We start from the raw sequence: 22,643 nt of genomic DNA on the forward strand, positions 1-22,643 counted from the left end.
GCACAGTAGCTCCATTTCAGAAAAGAGAACCTTATTTCATGTGATTTAGAGAAGATAAGGACATTCTATTTCCTCAGTAAGCTATGTAAGAGAACTGTATATTATTGGTGTAGAATGAACATTTCTTTAACTAGCATTGTCAAGTAGTACATATTGTTTGCTTTTCATTGGATCTGTCATGAGTAGTAAAACTGAATTATGAAAGAAACTCATGAAAAAATATAATTAACTTTTTTTGTAATTCTTTTTGAGTAATCATTAGCAAACATTGTTTTCAAAATGTATTGTTATTAAAATTTTTTTAATGTATGGCATATTGTCTTCTCAAATTCAATTTTTATATGTATGTCATTATTTAATTCTGGTGATTTGAGTAGCTGACTTATTCAATAGTTTTATATATTTTATAATATGTTTTATGTAATATTATACTTAATACTATATTAATAAAATTGAAAAATTCTCCTGAATTCCCCTGAACAACTTGAGTAAAGAGAAATTTATACCTTGTCCCACCATAGGAAGACTCAGCATCATAAAGACAACAGTTTCCTGTAAATAAACCTATAAAAGCAATATAGTCCCTATCAAAATATCAGTAAGTTATTTTGTATTTTTTAAACTGGACAAAGTGATGTCATTGTTGACCTGGAGGATATACATGTGAGAATGGGCAGAAATTTTGTGAATAAGAAGAAAAATGATAGGGACCTCACCACACCACAAATATGAAAACTATATTATGAACTTGCAGCGATTAAAACACAGTGACACTGGTGCAGACATAGACACTGAGAGGATGAAAGAGAACAGAAAGTACAGAAATAAATGCAAGCACATATGAAAACTCCACACATCATAAAAGTGACATTTCAGATTAATGGGTTAAAAATTTTTATTCTGTAAATGTTATTGATGTAGCTGTTTTTAACCATTTGTAAGATAAATAGAGCTGGATCTCTATCCTAAACACTATTCCAAAATAAATCTCAGACAGATCAGAGATTGTAAAACTGATACCATGAAAGTATTCATAGAAAACATGGATGAATCATTTTTAATATGTAAGTTTGAAGTTAAACAAAATTTCTTTCTGCATACACCCCACGGAAAGTGAAAAGACAGCTAATGTTATAGGTCAGTGCTGACAACAGCACCCATACAAAGCAGGGATTATATAAATGGCCACTTTGTTTTACTTATTGAGTGCTTTACCAGAAGAAACTTTGTATTTCCCTTGAATATGAATGGAAGGTTGGGTGGCTCCAGCATTCTTGGATGACAACCTTTAATTCTTAAAACTGCACATGTTGCTCTGTTGGCTTCTGGCATTTCATTTATAAAAAAGTCTGATGTCAAACTGAATTTTTGTTTCTCTTTTGGTAATTTTTCTTTCCTATCTGGTTTCTGGTAGGATTTTTTTTTTAACACTTGAAATAATATTTAACAATCACCCAGTGCATCTGTTGGTGTTTCTTTTTTTGAGTATAACAAGCTTTGCATTTTTAGACATGACTGTTTCTTTAGCTTATCAAGGAACTCTGGGGGGGGGTTATTTTTTTTATTTTTATTTTTTGCTTCTGCCAGCTCTTTTATATGCTTGTTGGATCTCATGGATTTGTTTTATTTATCTGTTACATTTTCTCGGAGTTCTGGAAGCATATCCTGAGATGATTCCATTGTATTCAGTTTGATTGTTTCAATAGTCAGTGAGCTGTTTGCTTTTCTTCATTGTAATTTTTATTTGATAAATTTTTACTTTGTTTTGTTGCCAGATAAATTTACTTTGTATCTTTTATCATCTTTTCTTTGTGGATTTTTCTCCATTCTTCCTTACTATCTTTGAGATGGATATTCTTATAAACTTAGATCTTGAGTTCAGCTATCAGTTTGGCTCTGTGTAAATTACAAAACTTTAAAACTCCACTGGTAGTATCAACAGACAGATCATCTCAGTGTTGTCAAAAATTCATTAATAAAGGTATGTGCAAGTTACAAAGAGAGTGATGTTTATTGACAGGTGGGGCACAGTGTATAAATCACAGAGAAAGTGATGACTAATCTGGATTTTGAAGAATTTATAGAGACTTCTCAGGTATATAAGAATAATGGAATAACAAATCAATGGCTTTATACCCGTGCTTAATCTAACAATAAAGATGTGGTCCCTGTCATTCTGGCAAAGAAAACCAAAATAAATCATGAAAGCTATTTTCCTCTTACTCTCCTTGTCCCTCAAACAACAAATAACCTGGTTTTTTAAGGTAGGAAGCCTCATACTTCCAGATGAAGGCAAGAATGCCAGGAGCTGCTGACTACTCTTGATTAGAAAAGGATATTTTTATTTGATGTTTGAGAAATTTAGTGATAGGCAGTGATGTCTGTTCATTGAAAGCCAGATAATCAAGAATAATCTTGCTTTTTTATTGGCAAATATTCTTGTACTTATTTTTATTTCCCAGGTAGATCCAAAAGTGAGATTAATTTTAATATTCGTGATGTTCATTATTATAGTTAAGAATAAGTGATCCATGCAACCATCTAGCTATTAAATAAAAAAATATGTTTTGCTGATCATGGCTTTTCTTAAGAAATGATTATGCTTTTTAAAGTGCAAGTAAATTTGAAATATTTTTATACCAGTTTTTCTTAAATTCTTCATAGATTCTTCCTTATTTTGCTACTTTTTAAAAAAAAATTTAATGTTTATTTTTGAGAGAGAGAGGGGGAAGGGGGGAAGGGGCAGAGAGAGAAGGAGACACAGTATCCGAAGCAGCCTCCAGGTTCTCAGCTGTCAGCACAGAGCCTGATGTGGGGCTCACACTCACGAACCTCCAGGTGGTGACCTGAGCCATAAGTTGGACCCTTAACCAACTGAGCCACCCAGGTGCCTCTGCTAGTTTAAAGAAGTGTTAAAGAACATGTACTGTACCATACATATCATTTAAGCAGGTTATTTTTGAAGATATTTTTTTCATACTGGAATTTTTTTTTCTAGATAACTGTTGAAGGAAAAAGACAGGCATTCAGTATTGAAAATCGAAATCTTTTTTATGAAATACTCTGTGCTCTTATTAACCCAAAGCGCAAAGACACTAGGGGATTCAGTCACTTCATTGAAGTGACTGAGAATTTTGCCTTTTCTCTGCTGACTGATGTTACCTGTGGCTCTCCTGGTGAAAAGTAAGTATTTTTAAATCATACTTGATATGTATTCCTTCATAGTTTACAAAGTAATATGCAATGCAAATTCACATTTAAATGTTGTAACTAAGGATTATACAGTCAATGCATTGTATCTAATGGGCAAATGAAGTAATTATCTGAAGAAAACATAGTAACTACATCAAGAAAAATGAATGTATCCTGTCAGCAATACGTTCCTGTTCTTCTTGTTTTGAAGGGTCTTTTAAGAATTAAAAAAATGGCTTATTGCTTACTCTTATGATATAATAGAAGATATATTCTGAACAGAGAAAAAAAAAGGAAGGTGATTCCAACTTTTAGACATGTTTTGATGTACTGTTGCGGTGAAGTTATAGTCCAGTTTTATGTATTTGGAAGCAGCTCTCCCAGTGTTATTCAACTTTGGAGTAGTTGTTTCATGGCAGAAAGCAAGCAAGAGGAAAAGGAAAAAATAAAATGTGGCTCATGTTCATTATCAACTATATAATTAATTTTGTAACTATATGTTAGTGTTCTTCAGAAGTCATGGTATTTTAAATTACATTCAGAAAGTTAATTGGATAACTAGTAAAGTGATCTAAAAACGTTTTATTTCAATTTGATTTAATATAAAAATGGCTGACAACAGAAGCTGGTTAAAAATGGAGATTTCCTTCCAATTCTCACACAGTAATACAGGCTATTTAAAAAGTAGTGACTGGGTGTTATACACAGGGGATGAACCACTGGAATCTACTCCTGAAATCAGTATTGCACTATTTGCTAACTAACTTGGATGTAAAAGAAAGAAAGAAAGAAAGAAAGAAAGAAAGAAAGAAAGAAAGAAAGAAAGAAAGAAAGAAAGAAAGAAAGAAAGAAAGAAAGAAAGAGGGAGGGAGGGAGGGAGGGAGGGAGGGAAGGAAGGAAGGAAGGAAGGAAGGAAGGAAGGAAGGAAGGAAGGAAGGAAAGAAAAAGAAATATTATTGCCCTTACCTTTAATAGAAGAGAGCAGTTGTGGGAATAAGTGCAATTGGAAAATTAAGGTGGAAATAAAATAAATAAATAGAAATAAAAAAGAAGCAGTGACTATTATTTAATGAAACATCTCTGATTAAAAGTGTTTATGTAATTCCTTTTAATGCCTTCATCAGCATTTAAGTCACATTGAAATTCAGGAATATTTTGGAGGCCATATTTTAAAAATCTGGTATAATAATTTCAGACATCTACTTAGTGCCTTTTATAAACTTTGACAGATTAATATATGGGTTGAATATGTAAAACTTTTAGCTTTAGCTCTTAGATCCCAAGACACGTGAAGTTCAAAGAAATAGTCAATCCAGATATAAAAGGTTACAAGGGAGATCAAGGAATAAAATGAGAAGACTGGTATTAAGTGTACCTCTGCTCCAGTCCTCAACTTTGTACTAGATTGAACAGTATGAAGTTGCCTTTTTTGTAGGTAAAAGAAAGTATAATATATTGAACTTTTCATATGGTTCAACCTAATCCTTACTAAAAATTATATTTTCTTCTTATAAAAGATCATTGTAAACAGCTGGTCAAAGATAGGGCTAGAACTTTCATTATTCCCATTTACAGGTATAGAAGTGGAGAGACCTTAACTCAGCTTGTCAAGGGTCACACGATTAGTCGTGGTGAGATGTCAGTTCAGGCCTGCGTAATTCCCCATCCCCTGCTGACCACTATGCCTTGTGGTCAGAAGAGACTGTAACCACTTGTTTTGTAACAAGCCACCCCTGTGGCTATAAAGTGCCCAGGACTTTCATCCCACGTTAGTGCTGGGGTCTGATTTGAGGTTAAGGTACAAAACCAGCATCCTTTTATGCTGTACTCTTAACTCTAATGAGTGAGTCCTAAGGATTGAGGTTTTCTTAATGGAGTTCATCAGCAAAGCTCTGCATACCTTTTTAGGAGGCCCCTTCTCCAGTCTTCACCACTGGTCCTAAATATCTGTCTGAGACCAGTGATTAGTTCAGCTACTCACTACCTTTTATACATGTCCCTAATGTCTTCAGAAACCTCTGAAATGGATCATTTCTTTACTTCATGTAAGTTTGCAGTGAGGCCAGTATGTGTGTGTGTGTGTGTGTGTGTGTGTGTGTGTGTGTGTGTGGTTAAAAAACATCCTTTATTGTTTTTCTCTCTTGAACTGTGTTCAGCTCTGTTGTTCAATGAAATCAAATAGTTTATAACTTTATAATTCCCCATAGTGCCAATCTTTCCTTTTGTTTTTCCATATTTGTGCAAGATCATTATGATATTGAGGTTGTCTTACATGTGAACCATCTACCCTGCTTTGAATGTTGGCTCCCATATTGTGACCTCAAAAGCATAGTGAGAACTCAAAGAGTATAGGATACACAAAAGGAGTTACCTTTCTGCCTTGTTGCCTAATGTATTCCCAGGCCTGGAATGGTCTCTGGTATGTGGCAGATCCTCAGTGGTTATGGTATAATGAGTGACTAGAATAAAGAAATGAATCAATATGTTTTTTGCCATGTGTTTCCTCTCCATAGACTTACCTTTCCTTCTGAGTTGTCCAGAAGGAAACAGCATGTGTATTGGCAGTCAGCCAGGAATAGTGTGGTGTGTTTCAGGAGATCATCAACCTTTAAAGACCCAATATAGGGGCGCCTGGGTGGCTCAGTCGGTTAAGTGTCCGACTTCGGCTCAGGTCATGATCTCACAGTTCGTGAGTTCGAGCCCCGCATCAGGCTCTGTGCTGACAGCTCAGAGCCTGGAGACTGCTTGAGATTCTGTGTGTGTCTCTCTCTCTCTGACCCTCCCCCGTTCATGCTCTGTCTCTTTCTGTCTCAAAAATAAATAAACATTAAAAAAAAAAAAAAGACCCAATATAGAATAAGATAGGTAGGATTCATGTGTGTTTGAAAGAATCAGACTCAGGATTTTAGAACCATCATGTCGAGGACAGTGTCAAAGGCTGAAGAAGATGATAAATCAAGAAATAGGAAGACTACATAGGGGATGATTGTTCAGGTAAGATGAGGCCTGAAATTGAAGCAGGGACATGGGGAAGATGGTACTTCGAAAACAATTTAGTGGTAAAATTACCATATAGGTGACAAAATAAACTTCAAAAATAAGAGAGTAATCAACACCAGATTTTTTATTTGGAAAACTCTAAAGTTGTTGACCATTCCAATGTGTGTTATTTATACATTGTCTTAAGCAGTATTCAGTGGCAGTGACTGAGGGTGAAGGATTTGGGAATTGAGCAGGGATGCTGAGGAGAATGATGGCATCTAGAACAATTGGAAGCCAAGTTAAAACAATGTCAGTGTATTGAGGGCCCAGCTGCAGTTGGTCAGTGGATTTGTAGTGGTACCATTCTACATGTTAATGTGGGGTTCTCCCCCTTTCACATCAGCTGGGGTGTCAAACAGACTGTGGGATTGATTAAAGTGAGTGTGGTAGAAGGGTGTAGATATAGGAGGTTAAAGTATCAGGGGGAGTATAGTTATTTCCCAGACAGATGGGCCAGGAATTTGGCACTGTAGTGTCAAAGCTGGGTAGAGCCAGTGCATGCTAGATAGGTCTCAGTATCCCAAGGTAATGGCATCCAGGATGACGCTGATGGACTAAATCTCATTAGATTCCAGGGAGAGTGGGCAAAAGGTATGCAGCCATGTGGCCGCTGGTCTCAGCGGCATTGTACCAGGGCAGGGACTGCAGCTTGTAGCTTAGAGTCACCAGTGAAGATGTGAGAGGCTGAATGAGGATATTAAGAGATGAGGTTTTGGTGAGCTGTTGTGAAGGTGTGGGTGGTTTACATAGCTTGAGATGATTTAGGAGTCCTGTACAACAGGGGTCTAGAGCTTAAGTGAATGATTGGATTAAAGATAGATATTTGAAGGCACTGATTCAAATGTGGTAGTTAAAATTATGGAAGATTTTTTTAAAGAGAGAGAATATAACTAGAGAAAAAGCCCTCCCCTCCTTTCCTTTTCTTCCTTAGATCTTCTATTTAAAATTCTCAGCTCCATCTCCCAGCTTAGGGATTTTGACAAGGCATCATTATCTCCATTATTTAATTATACATACTCTCTGCTTGTTGTGGCCCATATAACTTTTAACATTTAATGCACAATTTTTACCCTAAAATCATAATATTCTCCAAATTTTTTTAGGCAGGTTTCAGATCTGATTCATCTTTGTATCTCTTCTTTGTAACTATGATGGGTCCAAGACAAGATTTATTACATTCTTTGGGGGTTAAAAAAGATTGGAGGGGCCGGCCCCTGGGTGGCTCAGTCAGCTAAACATCTGACACTTGGATTTCAGCTCAGGTCATAATCTCATGGTATTGAGCACTGCATCAGGCTCTGTGCTGTCAGCGTGGAGAGAGAGCTTGGGATTCTCTCTCTTCCTTTCTCTCTGCTCTTCCCCTGCTCATGCTCTCTCACAATAAATAAATAAACAAACTTAAAAAAAAAAAAAAAGATTTGTAGGACCCCTAACCTCCTCTCCAGGCAAGGATTCTCATTTAGTAAGTCTGGGATGTGATTTAGAAATCTGTATTTTCAAACAAGCTTCCAAGTGATTTCAACACACACTGAGGTTTGGAAGCACTTTCACTAAGCCCATCTTATGCCTAGGGTGTTTAAAACAGAGTTGTTGAATGGATAAAGATCCCAGCTCTAGGCAGTTTCTCTTATCAGTCACATGGTTGGATTTGAAATGCTCTGATGGAGCAGAAAGAGATGAGGTAAACCCTTGATGAAAACGTGGCTCTGGGTGTATAAGGTTTACAATATTCTTAAATAAAGCAGAGGTTTCAGTTTAATGGTGCACCCTTTCCTCAACCCATTCCACCAATGCTGATGTGACTAACACAGAAAAGACACAGATTGTATCTGATATCCGTGAAATAGCTCTCAGTTTCTAAAACCCGTGGTTTGGATTACAAGGGGAATCAGGAAAAGGATGCCGAAAGTTCTGTGGAAAACAATCCTTCCTGACAGTTAACCATAAAAGAACTGAAAGCACATTGTCTTTACTGCTTCTGGGTTGGTAATGTCATGGTTGTGCATAAAGAACAGAGCCCCTGTGTAATGCATTTTAACAGATAGAAGTGCATATGAGTACGTAAATGCGTGCCATTTTTTTCACAGCCTTTTGCTTCTCTGTTACAGAAGCAAGACCATCCTTAACAGTTGCCCCTATTTGTCCATACTGGCTCTTCACTGGTATCCTCAACAAATCAATGGTCACAAGTTTGAAGGAAAAGAAGGTGATTATATTCGAGTTCCAGAGAGGTTATTGGAGGTTCCAGATGCAGAAATAATGGCTGGAAAAAGGACTTGTGAATTAGTCCAGTTTACAGAGTATAGCAGCCAGCAGTGGTTTATAACTGGAAACAGTCTTCATGCCCTGAAAAATAAGGTAATCTATGACTTAAAGAATTCTGTGGTTGGAATCTGATTTTTCCTTAGTAGACACACTCCTCAGAATGCATTTGCTCGATCAGATTTGTGGTCAGGACTGCACATGGTGAGCTAATTATGAAACATGTCCCATCTTCATGAACTTATTTGTAGAATGTGCAGTCTCAAATATAGTTGGAAATAGCTCCTTCATGTTTTCTTGAGGAAAATATATATAGTGGGGAAAGTGAAAAATGTAGCCTTCACTAATATTATATCATATTCTGTTCCCCACTCATGATGAAGCCAGACAGTTAAAGTGAGCATTGTCTGCAGAAGATGGCTCGGTAACTCAAGTGGAGGTAAAATGTTTGCAATGAAAAACCAGTCAGATTCCCTGCATTCCTAAGTAAGCTAATTATTTAAGTAGTGGCAGTAAGCAAGTGATTTAAGTGACTAGGAAAATGAATCAAAGTTCAGAATTGATTTTTCCTTTGATTTTAAAACACCATTTTTCTGTCTTTTTTGTTATTACAGGTACTATCTTTGAGTGTGAAAGGACAGAGTTCACAACTCTTGACTGACAACAATGAAGTTCTCTATAGGATTTATGCTGCTGAGCCCAGGATTATTCCCCACACGTCTCTGTGCCTCCTTTGGAATCAGGCTGCTGCAAGGTACTTAATAATTCTTTAAAATAAAAATTCAGTCCTTCCCCATTTTACCACCGTTGAGCCCAGTTTTTGTACTGAACATACAGGGTAGCCTCAGGTGAGACTTTAGAGTGGAGAAAAATCCCTGTAATAAAATGACAAAGCAGCATTGGAAATTGGCATTATGCAGGTAGCAAGTGTAGCCCAACAATTTAAAGATGTGTTTAACACATTACTTCTTTATTATAACTGCTCTCATTGGACCTAGTGTGAGTTCTACTCAGTTCACATAACCTTCCTTTGTTTATTGGTTAATTTGTTGGGCAGGAAAGGAGATTTTTTTTGCTTCTTCCATCTGGCTTATAGTTCTGAATCTGATGCTCTGTGTTTAGAGGAATTAGCAGGAATTTATAATTCTAGTCCACATGTGGCTTAGAGTACATTTTAGAATTAAACCATGCACAGGAATGAGAAGAAGAGAATGATTCTTCTGTAGAATCTCCTTGGCCTAGGGCCTCCAGTTTCTGAGCAGTTCTAATGCCTGAAGCTCCATCAGTGCTGTAGGGTCAGGCATGGCTGGCCCAGAGGGCTTAGTCACTAGGCTCTATTTATTTCTGACTTTCACCTGCACAGACTAAAATTCTAAATACATTTAACAGCTGTGTTGGGTAACTGTCCTCCAAACAGCAAAATTCTGGTTAGTCTTTTTCTTTGTGTAAAAATCTTTTAGTTGAAATTTCGAATGCCTGGTGAGAGATCTTAAACTTAATACATAGATACTGTGCCATCCTTGATACATAACTAATAATGAATGCTTCAAACTTGAATCTGCTGTTGTGGCTAAGAAGTTTTATGTCCTTAGAAAAGTAAAGGATTCAAGAGGCACTATCAAAGGGAGGAGGCTCAACCAAGAGTCACTGAGGAATGATCACAAGGCTTGGCATCTAACCCTGTATTTGCTGTAATCATTACAAAGTTTTTGTGTTAAAAGCCAGATATTATAGAAGGAAACGTTTGAAAGAACGCTGGAGAACATTTATGAAATATAACTGGCTTCAAAATTTAAACAAAAATGAAGAAAGAAACGTAGAAAATCTTTTAAGTAATTTATGTGGTTCAAAGGAATTGGGGCGCCTGGGTACCTCCTTAGGTTAAGCAGCTGACTCTTGGTTTTGGCTCATGTCATGATCTCATGGTTCTTGAGTTTGAGCCCCACGTTGGGCTCCAAGCTAGCAGTGAGGAGTCTTCTTGGGATTCTCTTTGTCCCTCTCTCTGCCCCTCCCATGCTTTAGCGTGCATGCATGCTTTCTCTCTCTCTCTCTCTCTCTCTCTCTCTCTCTCTCTCTCTCTCAAAAATAAATAAATAAACAAAAAAAATTACAAGGATTGTTTGAAGAAGGGTGAAGACTACACACGTAGTGGCTCTGTCCATCTTTTGGTATTTTTGAATGCTAGGGAGGAGTGCATCTGCACTTGGGTGTGTTTGCTTTAGATTAAGTGCTGGCACTGCTCTCTTGAGAGGACTGGCTGCTTTGGTATCAGGAATGCTTCTGCAGGTTTGGTTAGTATTTAGGCTGCTTCTTGGGGTATCTTGTGGGATCTGTTGTGTCATGTCTTAGACAAGATATTCCCTCCAGTGTTTTTTTCTTGAAAATTGGTATGCTAAATGATTGAGTAAAGAACACTTAAGTTCAGTAAGTTACTTTTACTTTAAAAGCCATCTCAATACCCTAAGTGTTGATAAAAGAGCAGTAGTGACCATTGTGTTTTTGCCCTAGCTGGTTGTCTGACAGTCAGTTTTGCAAAGTGGTTGAGGACACTTCAGACTACGTGGAATGTGCCTGTTCATACATGTCCATGCATGCGATCTACGCCGAGACTGACAACTTATCTTCATACAATGAAGCTTTTTTCTCTTCTGGATTTATATGTATCTCAGGTCAGTTGTGGTATTTTAGAGTCAATAATTTTGAATATTTATAAGAATGAAAGTCTGTTTTCCCATGTTTGCAAGATACAAACATACTATAATTCATTAGTACTAGGGGGAAATGAATTTTACCATTGTCTTATTGATTCATACAGTGGGTATTTATGGAAGGCCAACTTGGTACTGACATAATGAATAACAAAGGTATAATACAAGATACAATATAATAATGTAATAAGATATTATAAAGAACAAGACAGTTCCAACTCATAAGGAATATACAAGACAGTGTGAGATAGAAGCTAGATAGTAGGGAAGAATAGGGGCACCTGGGTAGTTCAGTTGCTTAAGCGTCTGTCTTCGGCTCAGGTCATTATCTCATGGTTCATGAATTTGAGCCCTGCATCGGGCTCTGCACTGACAGCTCAGAGCATGGAGCCTGTTTCGAATTCTGTGTCTCCTTCTCTCTCTGGCCCTCCCCACTCACACTCTGTCTCTCTCTGTCTCTCTCTCTGTCTTTCTCAAAAGTAAATAAACAGTAAAAAAATGTTTTTAAAAAGATAGTAGGGAAGGATATAGTTCTTAGTGTTATGATGTAGAGGGCTGGTTCTGCAGTAGAATGTCAGGATTATATGAGACATAATATACAGTGTTTGATGTGGTCTGACATAAATTATAAGCATTTTGTATTTTCATTAAAAAAACAAACATAGGGATGCCTGGGTGGCTTAGTTGGTTAAGTGTCCAATTCTCGATTTTGGCTCAGGTCATGATCTCACTGTTCGTGGGCTTGAGCACTGCATCAGGCTCTGCGCTGACAGTGTGGAGCCTGCTTGGGATTCTCTCACTTCCTCTCTTCCTGCCCCTCCCCTGCTAATGCTCACACCCTCCTACTCAAATAAATAAACTTAAGAATAAAAAAACACGCATACAACCTATGAGCTGTGAATATACTCAATCACTCTGTTAAAAAATAGTCTTTCATCTTTTACATGTAGAACCCTTTTCTGGCAGGAATAGGAACCTCACTGGTATTAATGTCTGTCAAACTATTTACCTGTACCTTAATTTTTAATAAGTATAGAACTTTTCTCATTTGCTGTATTGATTATATGGGCAGGAGTCTGAGAATTCCTTTAACTATATTTCTCTTCCCTACCCTTGCTTATTCCATGCCCTGAGTCATCTTTTACAGCCCCCTGCTGCTTCTGTAAACAGTGTGTTATACAGACAACTAGGTATAGAAGCCAGATTCCCTGGGTTCAAATCCTGGTTCTGCCAGTGGCCAGGTGTGGGATCTGGGGCAAATTAGTTAGTTTCTCTATATACCGAGGTTTCTCTGCCCATAATATATGACTTTAAAGTGTATTAATATAATAGGGTGGTAAACATACTAACTCAGAAATTTCTGATCTCCTACTTTAATAATGTTTTGTTTGTAAATGTGATTATTACTACATTTGTGTCTTTTTTACTTGGTATGGAAACAGTAATCTTTATTATGAAACTTTTGTGGAGGTAGACACAAGTAATTAATTAATATTCTTTGTCCTGAGGATTTAAAAAATCTTTCCATTATAATTTCATTTTATAAGAATATACATTTCCCTTAATTTATGTTAAGTTTAAGTCTAACATATTCAATGGCAAAAGCTACTTTCTTATTCTTAATAACATCTTTCATAAGGATAACATTTCTTGCTTGATAGATTCTTCCAGGTCCACATAGTTCCCAAATCAGATGGAGACATCCTACTTGATTTTATTGCTAGTATATTTACTGAAATTTCATAGACATAAAATAAAGCCAAAAGGTAAAATCCTGCAGTAAAATCTGGATGTAATTTTATATATTTCCTTAGGGACATAAACTCAAGTGCTGCTATGACCCACAAAATCCCTTGCTTGCTCTAAGTATTGAACATCAAAACAGAGTTTTAAAAACTAAAGAGAGAATATTATCGTGATTCTGTAGAAGACTATCAGGACAATAACATATTTCCTAGAAGAATTATTAATAGATATTTTTTCCAATTCAGTCTAGAAAAGACTACATAGATTTGGTCATGTGTTTGAGAACCAATACCTGAATATTAGTATTTGCTTTTATTACTTTTCACTTAGAGTCATATTTGAAATTATTGGGTCTTTCCCTCTCTGTCCACAACATATTTTTTTAACGTTTGTTCGTTTGTTTATGTATGTATGTATGTATGTATGTATTTTGAGAGAGAATACACACACATGCACACACTAGCAATGGAGGGGCAGAGAGAGAAGGGAGAGAGATAGAATCCCAAGCAGGCTCTACACTGTCAGCGCAGAGCCCCATGTGGGGTTTAAACTCATGAACCGTGAGATCATGACCTGATCCAAAATCAATATTTGGACGCCTGACCCGACAGAGTCACGCAGGCACCCCTGTCCACAGCATATTGTAATGTATACAGCGTGTTCTGTAGAGCAGGAGACCTAAAGTCCTGTGTTTGTATCTGTTTCTACCTTTATGGGAGGGAGATTTCCATCTATCCTTCTGATGGCCCCCAGGAACTAGAGATGAGAATTTTGTGTATCTTACATACACATTTTATAATTTATGCCAGACCCTATCAGAAATCCATCTAAATTTGGAAGCAGTCTGACCAGCTCTTTTCATGAAACATGCCAACATACAATTACATATGAAGTAATAAATCCTTTAAGCCAGGATGGATCACAGTGTTTCTGTTTTAGTTCTATATGTCTGCTTACTGCACTCCAGCAGAACACCTTAAATGATCAAAGTGTGTGAAATGGCCATACAGGCCAAAAAGTTTAGTAATCTTCAGCTTTGGAAGATGAAAGATGAGGGTTTATATATATCCGCGGCTTTAAAAATTGTAAACGAGTTTAACAGATTCCAAGAAATTAAACAAAGGTTATCTTTTGAAGCCAAAAAGATAGGACAAGTAAAACATAAATGTGCACTTAGGTGTAACAGTATGAAAGTCACTTGGAAAGGTGACTTGGAAGAAATGCAACTTAAAATAATGTTAGATAATGATGCCATAACACCATAATTTTCAGAGTGTACTTGTTAAGGAACCTAAAGCATGGTTTGAAGTACATGGTACTATCTGGAGAATAATGTCAAAGAAGCCTCTCCTGCTTCTTGTAAGTCTGTTGATGTTGTAGTAGGATAGACTGTTGGATTGGAATCATTCTGATTTTAACTTTAAATACAATTCCTGTGGCCTTGGGATCTTAACAAGACCTGTAACATTCCATAATCCATTTCGGTTTTAATATCAGTATGTGAACTAGGTCTTACATGATGCACTTGCTCTTAAGTCTCCTGTGTTTGGAGGGCTTTTAAGCTGAGATTAAAGATGAATTACAGACTTCACGTTTATTTCATTGTTCTTTTTTTGTTCTCTTACAGTGGAGAAATCATTTAGCACATTAAACTAAAGCTTTCCCTTTTACATGGGTAGTGGTTTTATTTACTGTACAGATTACGAAGGATATACATGTCAGCACAATGTCAATTTTTCAGTTAAGGAACAAAATAATTGTCTAGAAATTGCTAAATAATAAGACAGGATAAATAAATCAGTACAATCCAAAGTCCTTTGAAGCATGCTTTTTCTTTTGTCCAAGGTATATTAAACGAAAGACTATTCTAGTTATGCCTTTTATGTTTTACAAGCTGAAATTCTGATAGTTTTTCCAGAAAAAAAATACCTTTACCATATGCCACCCATTCATTTCAAAATACTTTTCAAAGTTAGAGATTTAAAAAAAAAATTGTGTCACATTCTTCCAAAAATATCAAGTTTATATTCACTGTAATCACTGTCCTAAAATAGCCTTATGATTATGGGGGAAGGTATATCAAAACAGCTTCATTTTAACTATCAAATGGAGGAGTTACTAACATGAATAGAAAACAATAAATAAGAATCTTTTTAAAGCCATTTGAAGAGAAAGTTGCAGATAGTGAGTCAGAAAGCTTAGTTTTAATTCTGATATGGCATAAAAATAGTGTATTTCTCTAGACATACAGGACATATTTAAGATGAACTTGGCACAAGTTAGCAGAAGACAATTCGAATTTCTTAAATAAATAAATAGAGTTCAGGGTGGATTAATTCAGGACCTCAGTGGTGTCATCAGAGGCCCACCCCCTTCTTGTTTTTCTGTATTGCTCTCCTCAAAGATTTTGTTTTCTGTCTTGCCCTACGTGGTCTTGAGCTAGCCGCAACTCTCAGCATTGCACAAGTGTCTAGGCTTGCCAAAGGAAAAGCACTTACTTGATCTTGTTTTAAGAGCAATGAAAACTTCCCTGAAAACCATCCAGAATGTTTTCTTGCCCATCTCTTTGCACAGAATTGTGATCTCTGACCTTTCATAAACCAGTCTGTGTCTGGGAGGAGGTACAGGTAGAAATGTAGAGATAAGGTGGGAGAGCAGCAAGTAACTACCCTTTTCAACACTGTGTCTTCGTTGCCCAACACAGCCCCTGATGTGTAGCAGTTTATAGTTAGTGGTTAAATTAGTAAATAAATGAATATATGTTGTTGATGTGACATCCTCCAACAATTACGTGTTCTTGTGACTATGTAAGTCAACATCCTACTTTCAAGTCCCAAACCTCTCATTTTAGCCATTTTTAATAAAAATTCTTCTGAAATACAGCATATTCTTTTTTTCCTTTCACTCAGGACAGGACATTTAAACACAGCACTCTCCAGTGTATCTTGCTGCAATGATCAAAATGCTTTGCACTGTCCGATATAGTAGCCACTGGTCACATGTGTTATTGAGCCTTCAGAATATGACTGGAACAAGTGAAGAACTGAATTTTTCATTCTATTTAATTTTAACTAATTAAAATGTAGATAAACACATGTGGTTATTGAACCTCTCAGGTTTAACACTCTGATTTTCTGGAGGCTAGTCTCCTGACCCTCATCCCTCTGTAAGAAATCCTCTCCCCAAACACACAGAACTTGTGTTCTCTAAGGTGGTTCATATTGACTTTTGTTCAACAGAGAAAACTTTTCAGGCTTGACAATTTTGTTTTCCTGCCTTTAGCTTATTAGTAGCAGTAATCAAGAGGCACCATGCTCAGAGGAGAGAAATGTGGGAGTCATTAGAGATGAGCCACAAGAATTAAAAAAAGGAACAGTTACAGCTAGCATTAGGTGGGAAAATAGAAAAAAAATGAAGGTAACAACCTAGTAATTGATTTAATAATGTATAGTGAGCGTCTGGTTTTGTTGAGATTTATCCATAGAGAAGATAGAGACAGATACATAGGTAGATACAAAAGTTATGAACACTTGAAAGAAATTTCATGGCAAAAAACATTGATATTTAGATCAGTAACTTGGAAAGTGTTTCCTATTCTTTTTTTTTACTTTTAATTTTAATTTTTAAAAATTTATATCCAAATTAGTAAACATATAGTGCAACAATGATTTCAGAAGTAGATTCCTTAGTGCTCCTTACCCATTTAGCCTCCCCCGCCACAACCCCTCCAGTAACCCTCAGTTTGTTCTCCATATTTAAGAGTCTCTTCTGTTTTGTCCCCCTCCCTATTTTTATGTTATTTTTGTTTCCCTTCCCTTATGTTCATCTGTTTTGTCTCTTAGTCCTCATATGAGTGAAGTCATATGATTTTTGTCTTTCTCTGACTAATTTCACTTAGCATAATACCCTCCAGTTCCATCCACGCAGTTGCAAATGGCAAGATTTCATTCTTTTTGATTGCCGAGTAATACTCCATTGTATGTATGTACGTATGTGTATATACATATATGTTCTTTATCCATTCATCTATCTTCTTTATCCATTCTTTATCTTCTTTATCCATTCATCTATCGATGGACATTTAGGCTCTTTCCATACTTTGGCTATTGTTGATAGTTCTGCTATAAACATGGGGGTGCATGTGTCCCTTCAAAACAGCACACCTGTATCCCTTGGATAAATGCCTAGTAGTGCAATTGCTGGGTCTTAGGGTAGTTCTATTTTCAGTTTTTTGAGGAACCTCCATACTGTGTTCCAGAGTGGCTGCACCAGCTTGCATTCCCAAGGTATACCCTATTCTTAAGGGATGTCAAATGATAGATATGTTTACTGGGTATGCATATTCATATACAAACATTATGTATGTTTATACACATTATAAACATTCCGATATTATGTAGCTCAATAAAATCTTTGGTCCAGTTTGATGATAGAAAAACAATCTAGTTAGTTCATTAGAGTTTTTCTTCTCTAAATCAAAAATTATCAGTGTTACTTTGTTAAGGGTAATTTATCTTTTCCTTCACTTTCTAATAATATAGAAAAGTGACTTGTGTTAGGGAACTAATTAATAGCTCTTTTCCAATTGAGTATATAACCTACATTGTGCTAGGAAAAAAAGTAAAGGAAAATTATCCAGTTAGCTGCTTGTTATTTCCGCATAATGGCCAAGGAGTCAATTTTTTAAAAAGCTGTTTAGCGTACCTTTAGGTAATACCTGGAATTGTTACACTTTATTATTTTTTTAAAAACATTCTATTTATAGTTACAACACTTTATACCCTGTGATTTACTTGTTGAATTTAAACCAAACATTGTTATAACTTAAAAAAAGAAACGACTGACTTGTAAATTTAAATCATGTATGCTAAATGCAGCTTTTTGATATCAGATAAGAAAATAAAAGTTAAGTACTTAGCATATAGTGCTTCAGGAACTTGAGAACTGAAGCATGCATTTCTTTAAATATAAGATATTCACCATCTTTCCCAAGGCCCGTCAAGGCTGGGGAGCAGGCTGCTTGAGGTTTTTTAGCACCATTCTTCTTCCCTAAATAAAAAATGCATCCACACAACTATCATGCATTATAGTTCTAGGCTAATAGAATCTAGCCCATTTTTTTACCACTGGCTTTGAATCCTGGACTACCACCAGGTGTCATGCTAGCATTTTAATTGCAGCTCATATACTTAATTAAATATTCTTGAGCTGGTCAAGTTTAACGGTACTAAATTTATCTCATGAAAAGTGAATATAATGGAGAATTACCAAGTTAAGGGAAAAGGCTGTGAATAAGCTCTTCTTGTGATCTAGAAAAAAACCAGTTGACTCATGTTTATTTCTCTTTTATCCAACGCTAATCCCCTTGCCTCACATTGTTGGCATCTACCACAATAAACGTACAGTAAAGCACATATTTGTGATCATGTGGCTTATATCGAAAAAAATTTGCAAGGCCTTGCTTTTAAATCAGTTTATTACACACACACACCAAACCTTGAGTTTAAACTAGCTTGATCACCATAAGAAATTCCTGGTGAACGTTGGTGAGTTCAGAGCATTAGCTTCAGTAGTTTATAGACTAAGTAAAGATGCAAAGTCAGGCATGACACTGCAGTTTCTGGATACTCTGTGTCCCTGTGTGGGTGGATCTCGGAGGCAACCTGAGACCTGCACACCTGCCCCAGAACACCCTAGAGCAGCCTTCTGAAAAATGGATTATGTCAGATTTCTTGGCCAAATTTCTAGGCCAAAAGCTTTGTCTAATGCAAAGACTCACTTCCTATGTGGAACTTTGTCTAACTTATTAAAATCTAAACACTCTTATTAAAATCTAAACTTTACCAAAAGGAGTTAGGAGAGGCATTGCTGTAAGGAATACTACTAGTTAGTCATCAACCCCCTGTGGGCACTTTGCAGAGGCCCAATCCACTTAGGCCAACATGTGGTATATTTTAAAACTTTGCTCCAGGGGTGCCTGGGTGGCTCAGTTGGTTAAGCATCTGACTTCAGCTTAGGTCATGATCTCACAGTTCGTGGGTTCGAGCCCTGCCTTGGGCTCTGTGGTGGCAGCTCAGAGCCTGGAGCCTGCTTCTAATTCCGTGTCTCCCTCTCTGTCTGCCCCTCCTCCACTTGCACTCTGTCTCTCTCTCCTCAAAAATAAACAAACATTTAAAATATATGTATAAAAAAATAAAAAAATTAAAAATTAAAAAATATATATATATGTATAGGGGCACCTGGGTGGCTCAGTCAGTTAAGTGTCTGACTTGAGTTCAGGTCATGATCTCATGGTATGTGGGTTTGAGCCCCGCATCAGGCTCTGTGCTGACAGCTCGGAGCCTGGAGCCTGGAGCCTGCTTTGGATTCTGTGTCTCCCTTTCTCTCTGCCCTCTCCCTCTCGTGCTCTGTCTCTGTCTCTCTCTCTCAAAAATAACTAAACATTAAAAAAAATTCTTTAAATATGTGTAAATTAAAAATGAATTTAAAAAAATAAAGTTTGTTCCATAACTTCATAGAAGATAATGGAAAGCAAATTTAAATAAATGCAGCGTCTCCTGTTTGTAAAGGAGGCATTAATAAATGAGGTTCAAACTATGTTAAAACTACATGCAAATGATATGGCAAAGCAGCACATACATGCCAATTGTCATGTTTTGATGGTTCTCACACAAAATAACTCTAGCAAAGGTGTGAAGGATGAAAAGGCTTAAGTGAAAAACCAAATGGGTTACTATTTGAAGCACATTTAAATTCTAGAACAGGAAATATTTAAAAAATATGTATATACTCTGCATTTAAAACATGGCACTAAAAGAAATTTATAGATACGAATTGCAAGATAAAAGATTTGTTGGTTAATGCTGAGTTTCTTTGTATTTTTTTTAGTGCCAAGTTTCTAATCATCCCTTTGAAGTAGTGTAAAGAGATGAATTCAAGTACATTTAAAGAAAATAAGAACAGTTTTCTTTACCCCACTTAGAAATATAGATGTTTAGGTTAAACGTCATCTCAGGAGGAAAGAATACATTTTGTTCTTTGGTTTTGGCACCCAGTAGCATAACGTTACTCTTAAAATTCATAATTACCACTGTTGTAATTACATAACTATTCCTAGTAGATAAAAAGGGAGTAATTACTAAGCCTGAGTTTTGTTAGTACTATTCACAATTTTCTGCCTGAAAACTCCAATTCACCTCCCTAAATATCTCTATTTAGCCAAGCCACCTGTTCTTGGAAAATTAGATTGGAATTTGATTCTTTTCTTATACAGTAAAACTTGTCTAGTGGAAACATAGAAAAACAGAAGCGTAATGAAGTTATTAATCTGCTTAATTTGTGCTATCTTTTTGGTAAGGGAGTGAACATGTAGCTGTTGAAAATTAACGTTGTCCTTTGGCCCTAATTGCTAAGATTGTATATGTCATGTAAAATGGAGTAGATTAAAAATAAAATATGATCGTTTCCATGCTGTGTGGCATGGGGAGACTACAGGCCTTATATGCTTACCTGTTCCAAAGAAGTTTGCTACACTACTGTTTGCTCATGGATTGTAAACCCACCTGTGAACGTTTTTGTTCTTGCAGGTCTTGGCCTGGCTGTCCTTTCCCATATCTTCTGTGCCAGGCACTCCATGTTTGCAGCTAAGCTTCTGGCTCACATGATGGCAGCCAGCTTAGGTACACAGGTAAGAGGGCCCGGGGATTTCTACCTTTCACAAGAGGTTCATGTTTCTTCTTCTGTGATCCTTGAATTGAACATATGAGCAAAGTGTAGTCTCATTGTAGCTGAAGTAAGCTTGTTTAGTTGTATAGCAGGGGAGGGTGGAAGAGTGTGGTAAGAGGAAATGACAGTATTAGGACCTAAAGTGTATTTTGTGAGCTGTTTTATACAGAGGTACCTTAATATCCTCCCTTACAAGAAAATAGCTGCTTATCACAAAGCATTATACTCTCAATTTATATGTGATAAATGTATTACTGATGTGTGCATGTATTAACATTAGCATATTTTACTTAATCTGTTTGAATAAAATATGCTTTGTTACAAATTCTTTTACATGGAGGACATTAAGATGATATGTATTTTAAAATATCTGCTAATATTTTATCTGTTGACCCTTGAACATGAGAGTACGTGGCACTGACTCCCCGTGCAGTCACAAATCTGCATAGAACTCTTGTCTCCCTCAAAACTTAACTACTGATAGTGTACTGTTGACTGGAAGCCTTACAGGTAACATAAACAGTTGATTAACCTGTGTTTTGTATGTTGTATGTATTAAATGCTGCATTCTTACGCTAAAGTAAAGCAAGCTAGAGAAAAGAAAATATTATTTAAAAAATCATAAGGAAAATGCATTTCCAACACTATATACTGTATTTATTGAAAAAAATCCACATTGTAAGTGAACCCACACAGTTGAAACCCAGGTTGTTCGAGAGTCAACTGTATTTTGTGTGGTTTAATATTATAGAACACAGTTTGGTAGAACGTTCTTTTCTGAAAAACTACTCAGGTTTTCTCTTGCAGAAGATAGAACATGAAAAACATTTCGTCATCCATTAGCATGAAGTTTAAAGCACAGTTTAAAACACAGAAAACAGATCAAAAAATGAAATTAGATGCCTTTCCTGTCCATGAAGTACTCACAGTCTAGAACAGTAGTATAGATAAGTGCAAACATGGACTATTTGCAAAGTACTGTGTGAATGTAGATGATGATTTAATTTATTATTCTGTGAAAGTCCAGGAAGTCTTCATATAGGAGGTGATATTTGTGGTCAGACTTGAATGAGAAGTTCGTGCAGTTTGTTGATGAGGGGAAAGGTGGGCACAGATGTTTGTATAAGCAAAGGGGGAAAGGCATAATCATATCTACTTGAAGGCTGTAATTACAGATCCGGACATTAGGAAGACATTATACAGTATTATTATTGAGAGAACTTTGTATTTATTTTATAAAGTAAAACTTCCCCTTTTCTAGGTAGTTGGGGCCCTTCTGGAGTGCAAAAAAATACTGTTTCTTGATTGGGTGCTGCTGGTTATATGCATATGTTCAAGTTATGTAAATTTATTGTGCTGTACACTTAGGATTTGCATGCTGTGTTTCAGAGTGCTTAAGGCATTTTATTGAACTCTAACAGAAGTTTTTAAAATAATACTAGTAGAGGAGCTGAAATTTAAGATGGAAAATTATCTGAGATATTGGACTCCTATTGTCTTTTTTTTTTATTGTCTTTTTATTGTCCTAGGAGTGAAAATGGCATGTGTAAATTTCATAACTTTATTTTGGGGGAACAGTTAAGTGCTGGATTCTAGGCAGAGGATTCCAGATTGCGTTTTTAAAGTACCTATGAGCTTTGGGAGGTAACAGCTGTTACCAAAGGGGGGCTTACATTGAATTTGACAAGGCTATTTATATTGCCTTGGTAACCTATCTTAGCTGTCTGATCTTGCCTTTGCTTCTTGTATGTAAGATCTTAGAAAACCCGCCTTCCATAATTAGAGTTTACTTGGCTGCATTCACCACCCACTCTGGTGATTTTTTGGCAGCAGAATTTGTACAAGTCTTAATTATAGCACTGTAGAATTACAGACAACTCTTCAGTGTCCTAGCAGACAAATTTGCTCATGTCTGGGGATGTGAAAGAAGGACCCAGGATTTATATGTTGGGACACTGCCTTCTGATT

General features: G+C 36.4%; 1 protein-coding gene across 4 annotated transcripts in view; it reads left to right on the forward strand.

The window, feature by feature from the left end:
- ADGRV1 (adhesion G protein-coupled receptor V1) overlaps positions 1 to 22,643 on the forward strand; it is a 556,802-nt gene that overhangs the window by 229,710 nt on the left and 304,449 nt on the right. For all 4 annotated transcript variants that reach the window (XM_053224888.1, XM_053224896.1, XM_053224893.1 and 1 more), the window contains 5 exons: positions 2,999 to 3,183; positions 8,343 to 8,592; positions 9,111 to 9,250; positions 11,005 to 11,165; positions 20,537 to 20,637. In XM_053224888.1, the coding sequence (XP_053080863.1) occupies positions 2,999 to 3,183; positions 8,343 to 8,592; positions 9,111 to 9,250; positions 11,005 to 11,165; positions 20,537 to 20,637 (837 nt within the window). The remainder of the gene's footprint in view (positions 1 to 2,998; positions 3,184 to 8,342; positions 8,593 to 9,110; positions 9,251 to 11,004; positions 11,166 to 20,536; positions 20,638 to 22,643) is intronic.

The sequence above is a fragment of the Acinonyx jubatus genome, chromosome A1 (genome assembly GCF_027475565.1).
Source record: "Acinonyx jubatus isolate Ajub_Pintada_27869175 chromosome A1, VMU_Ajub_asm_v1.0, whole genome shotgun sequence".
NCBI classification, from domain to species: Eukaryota; Metazoa; Chordata; class Mammalia; order Carnivora; family Felidae; genus Acinonyx; species Acinonyx jubatus.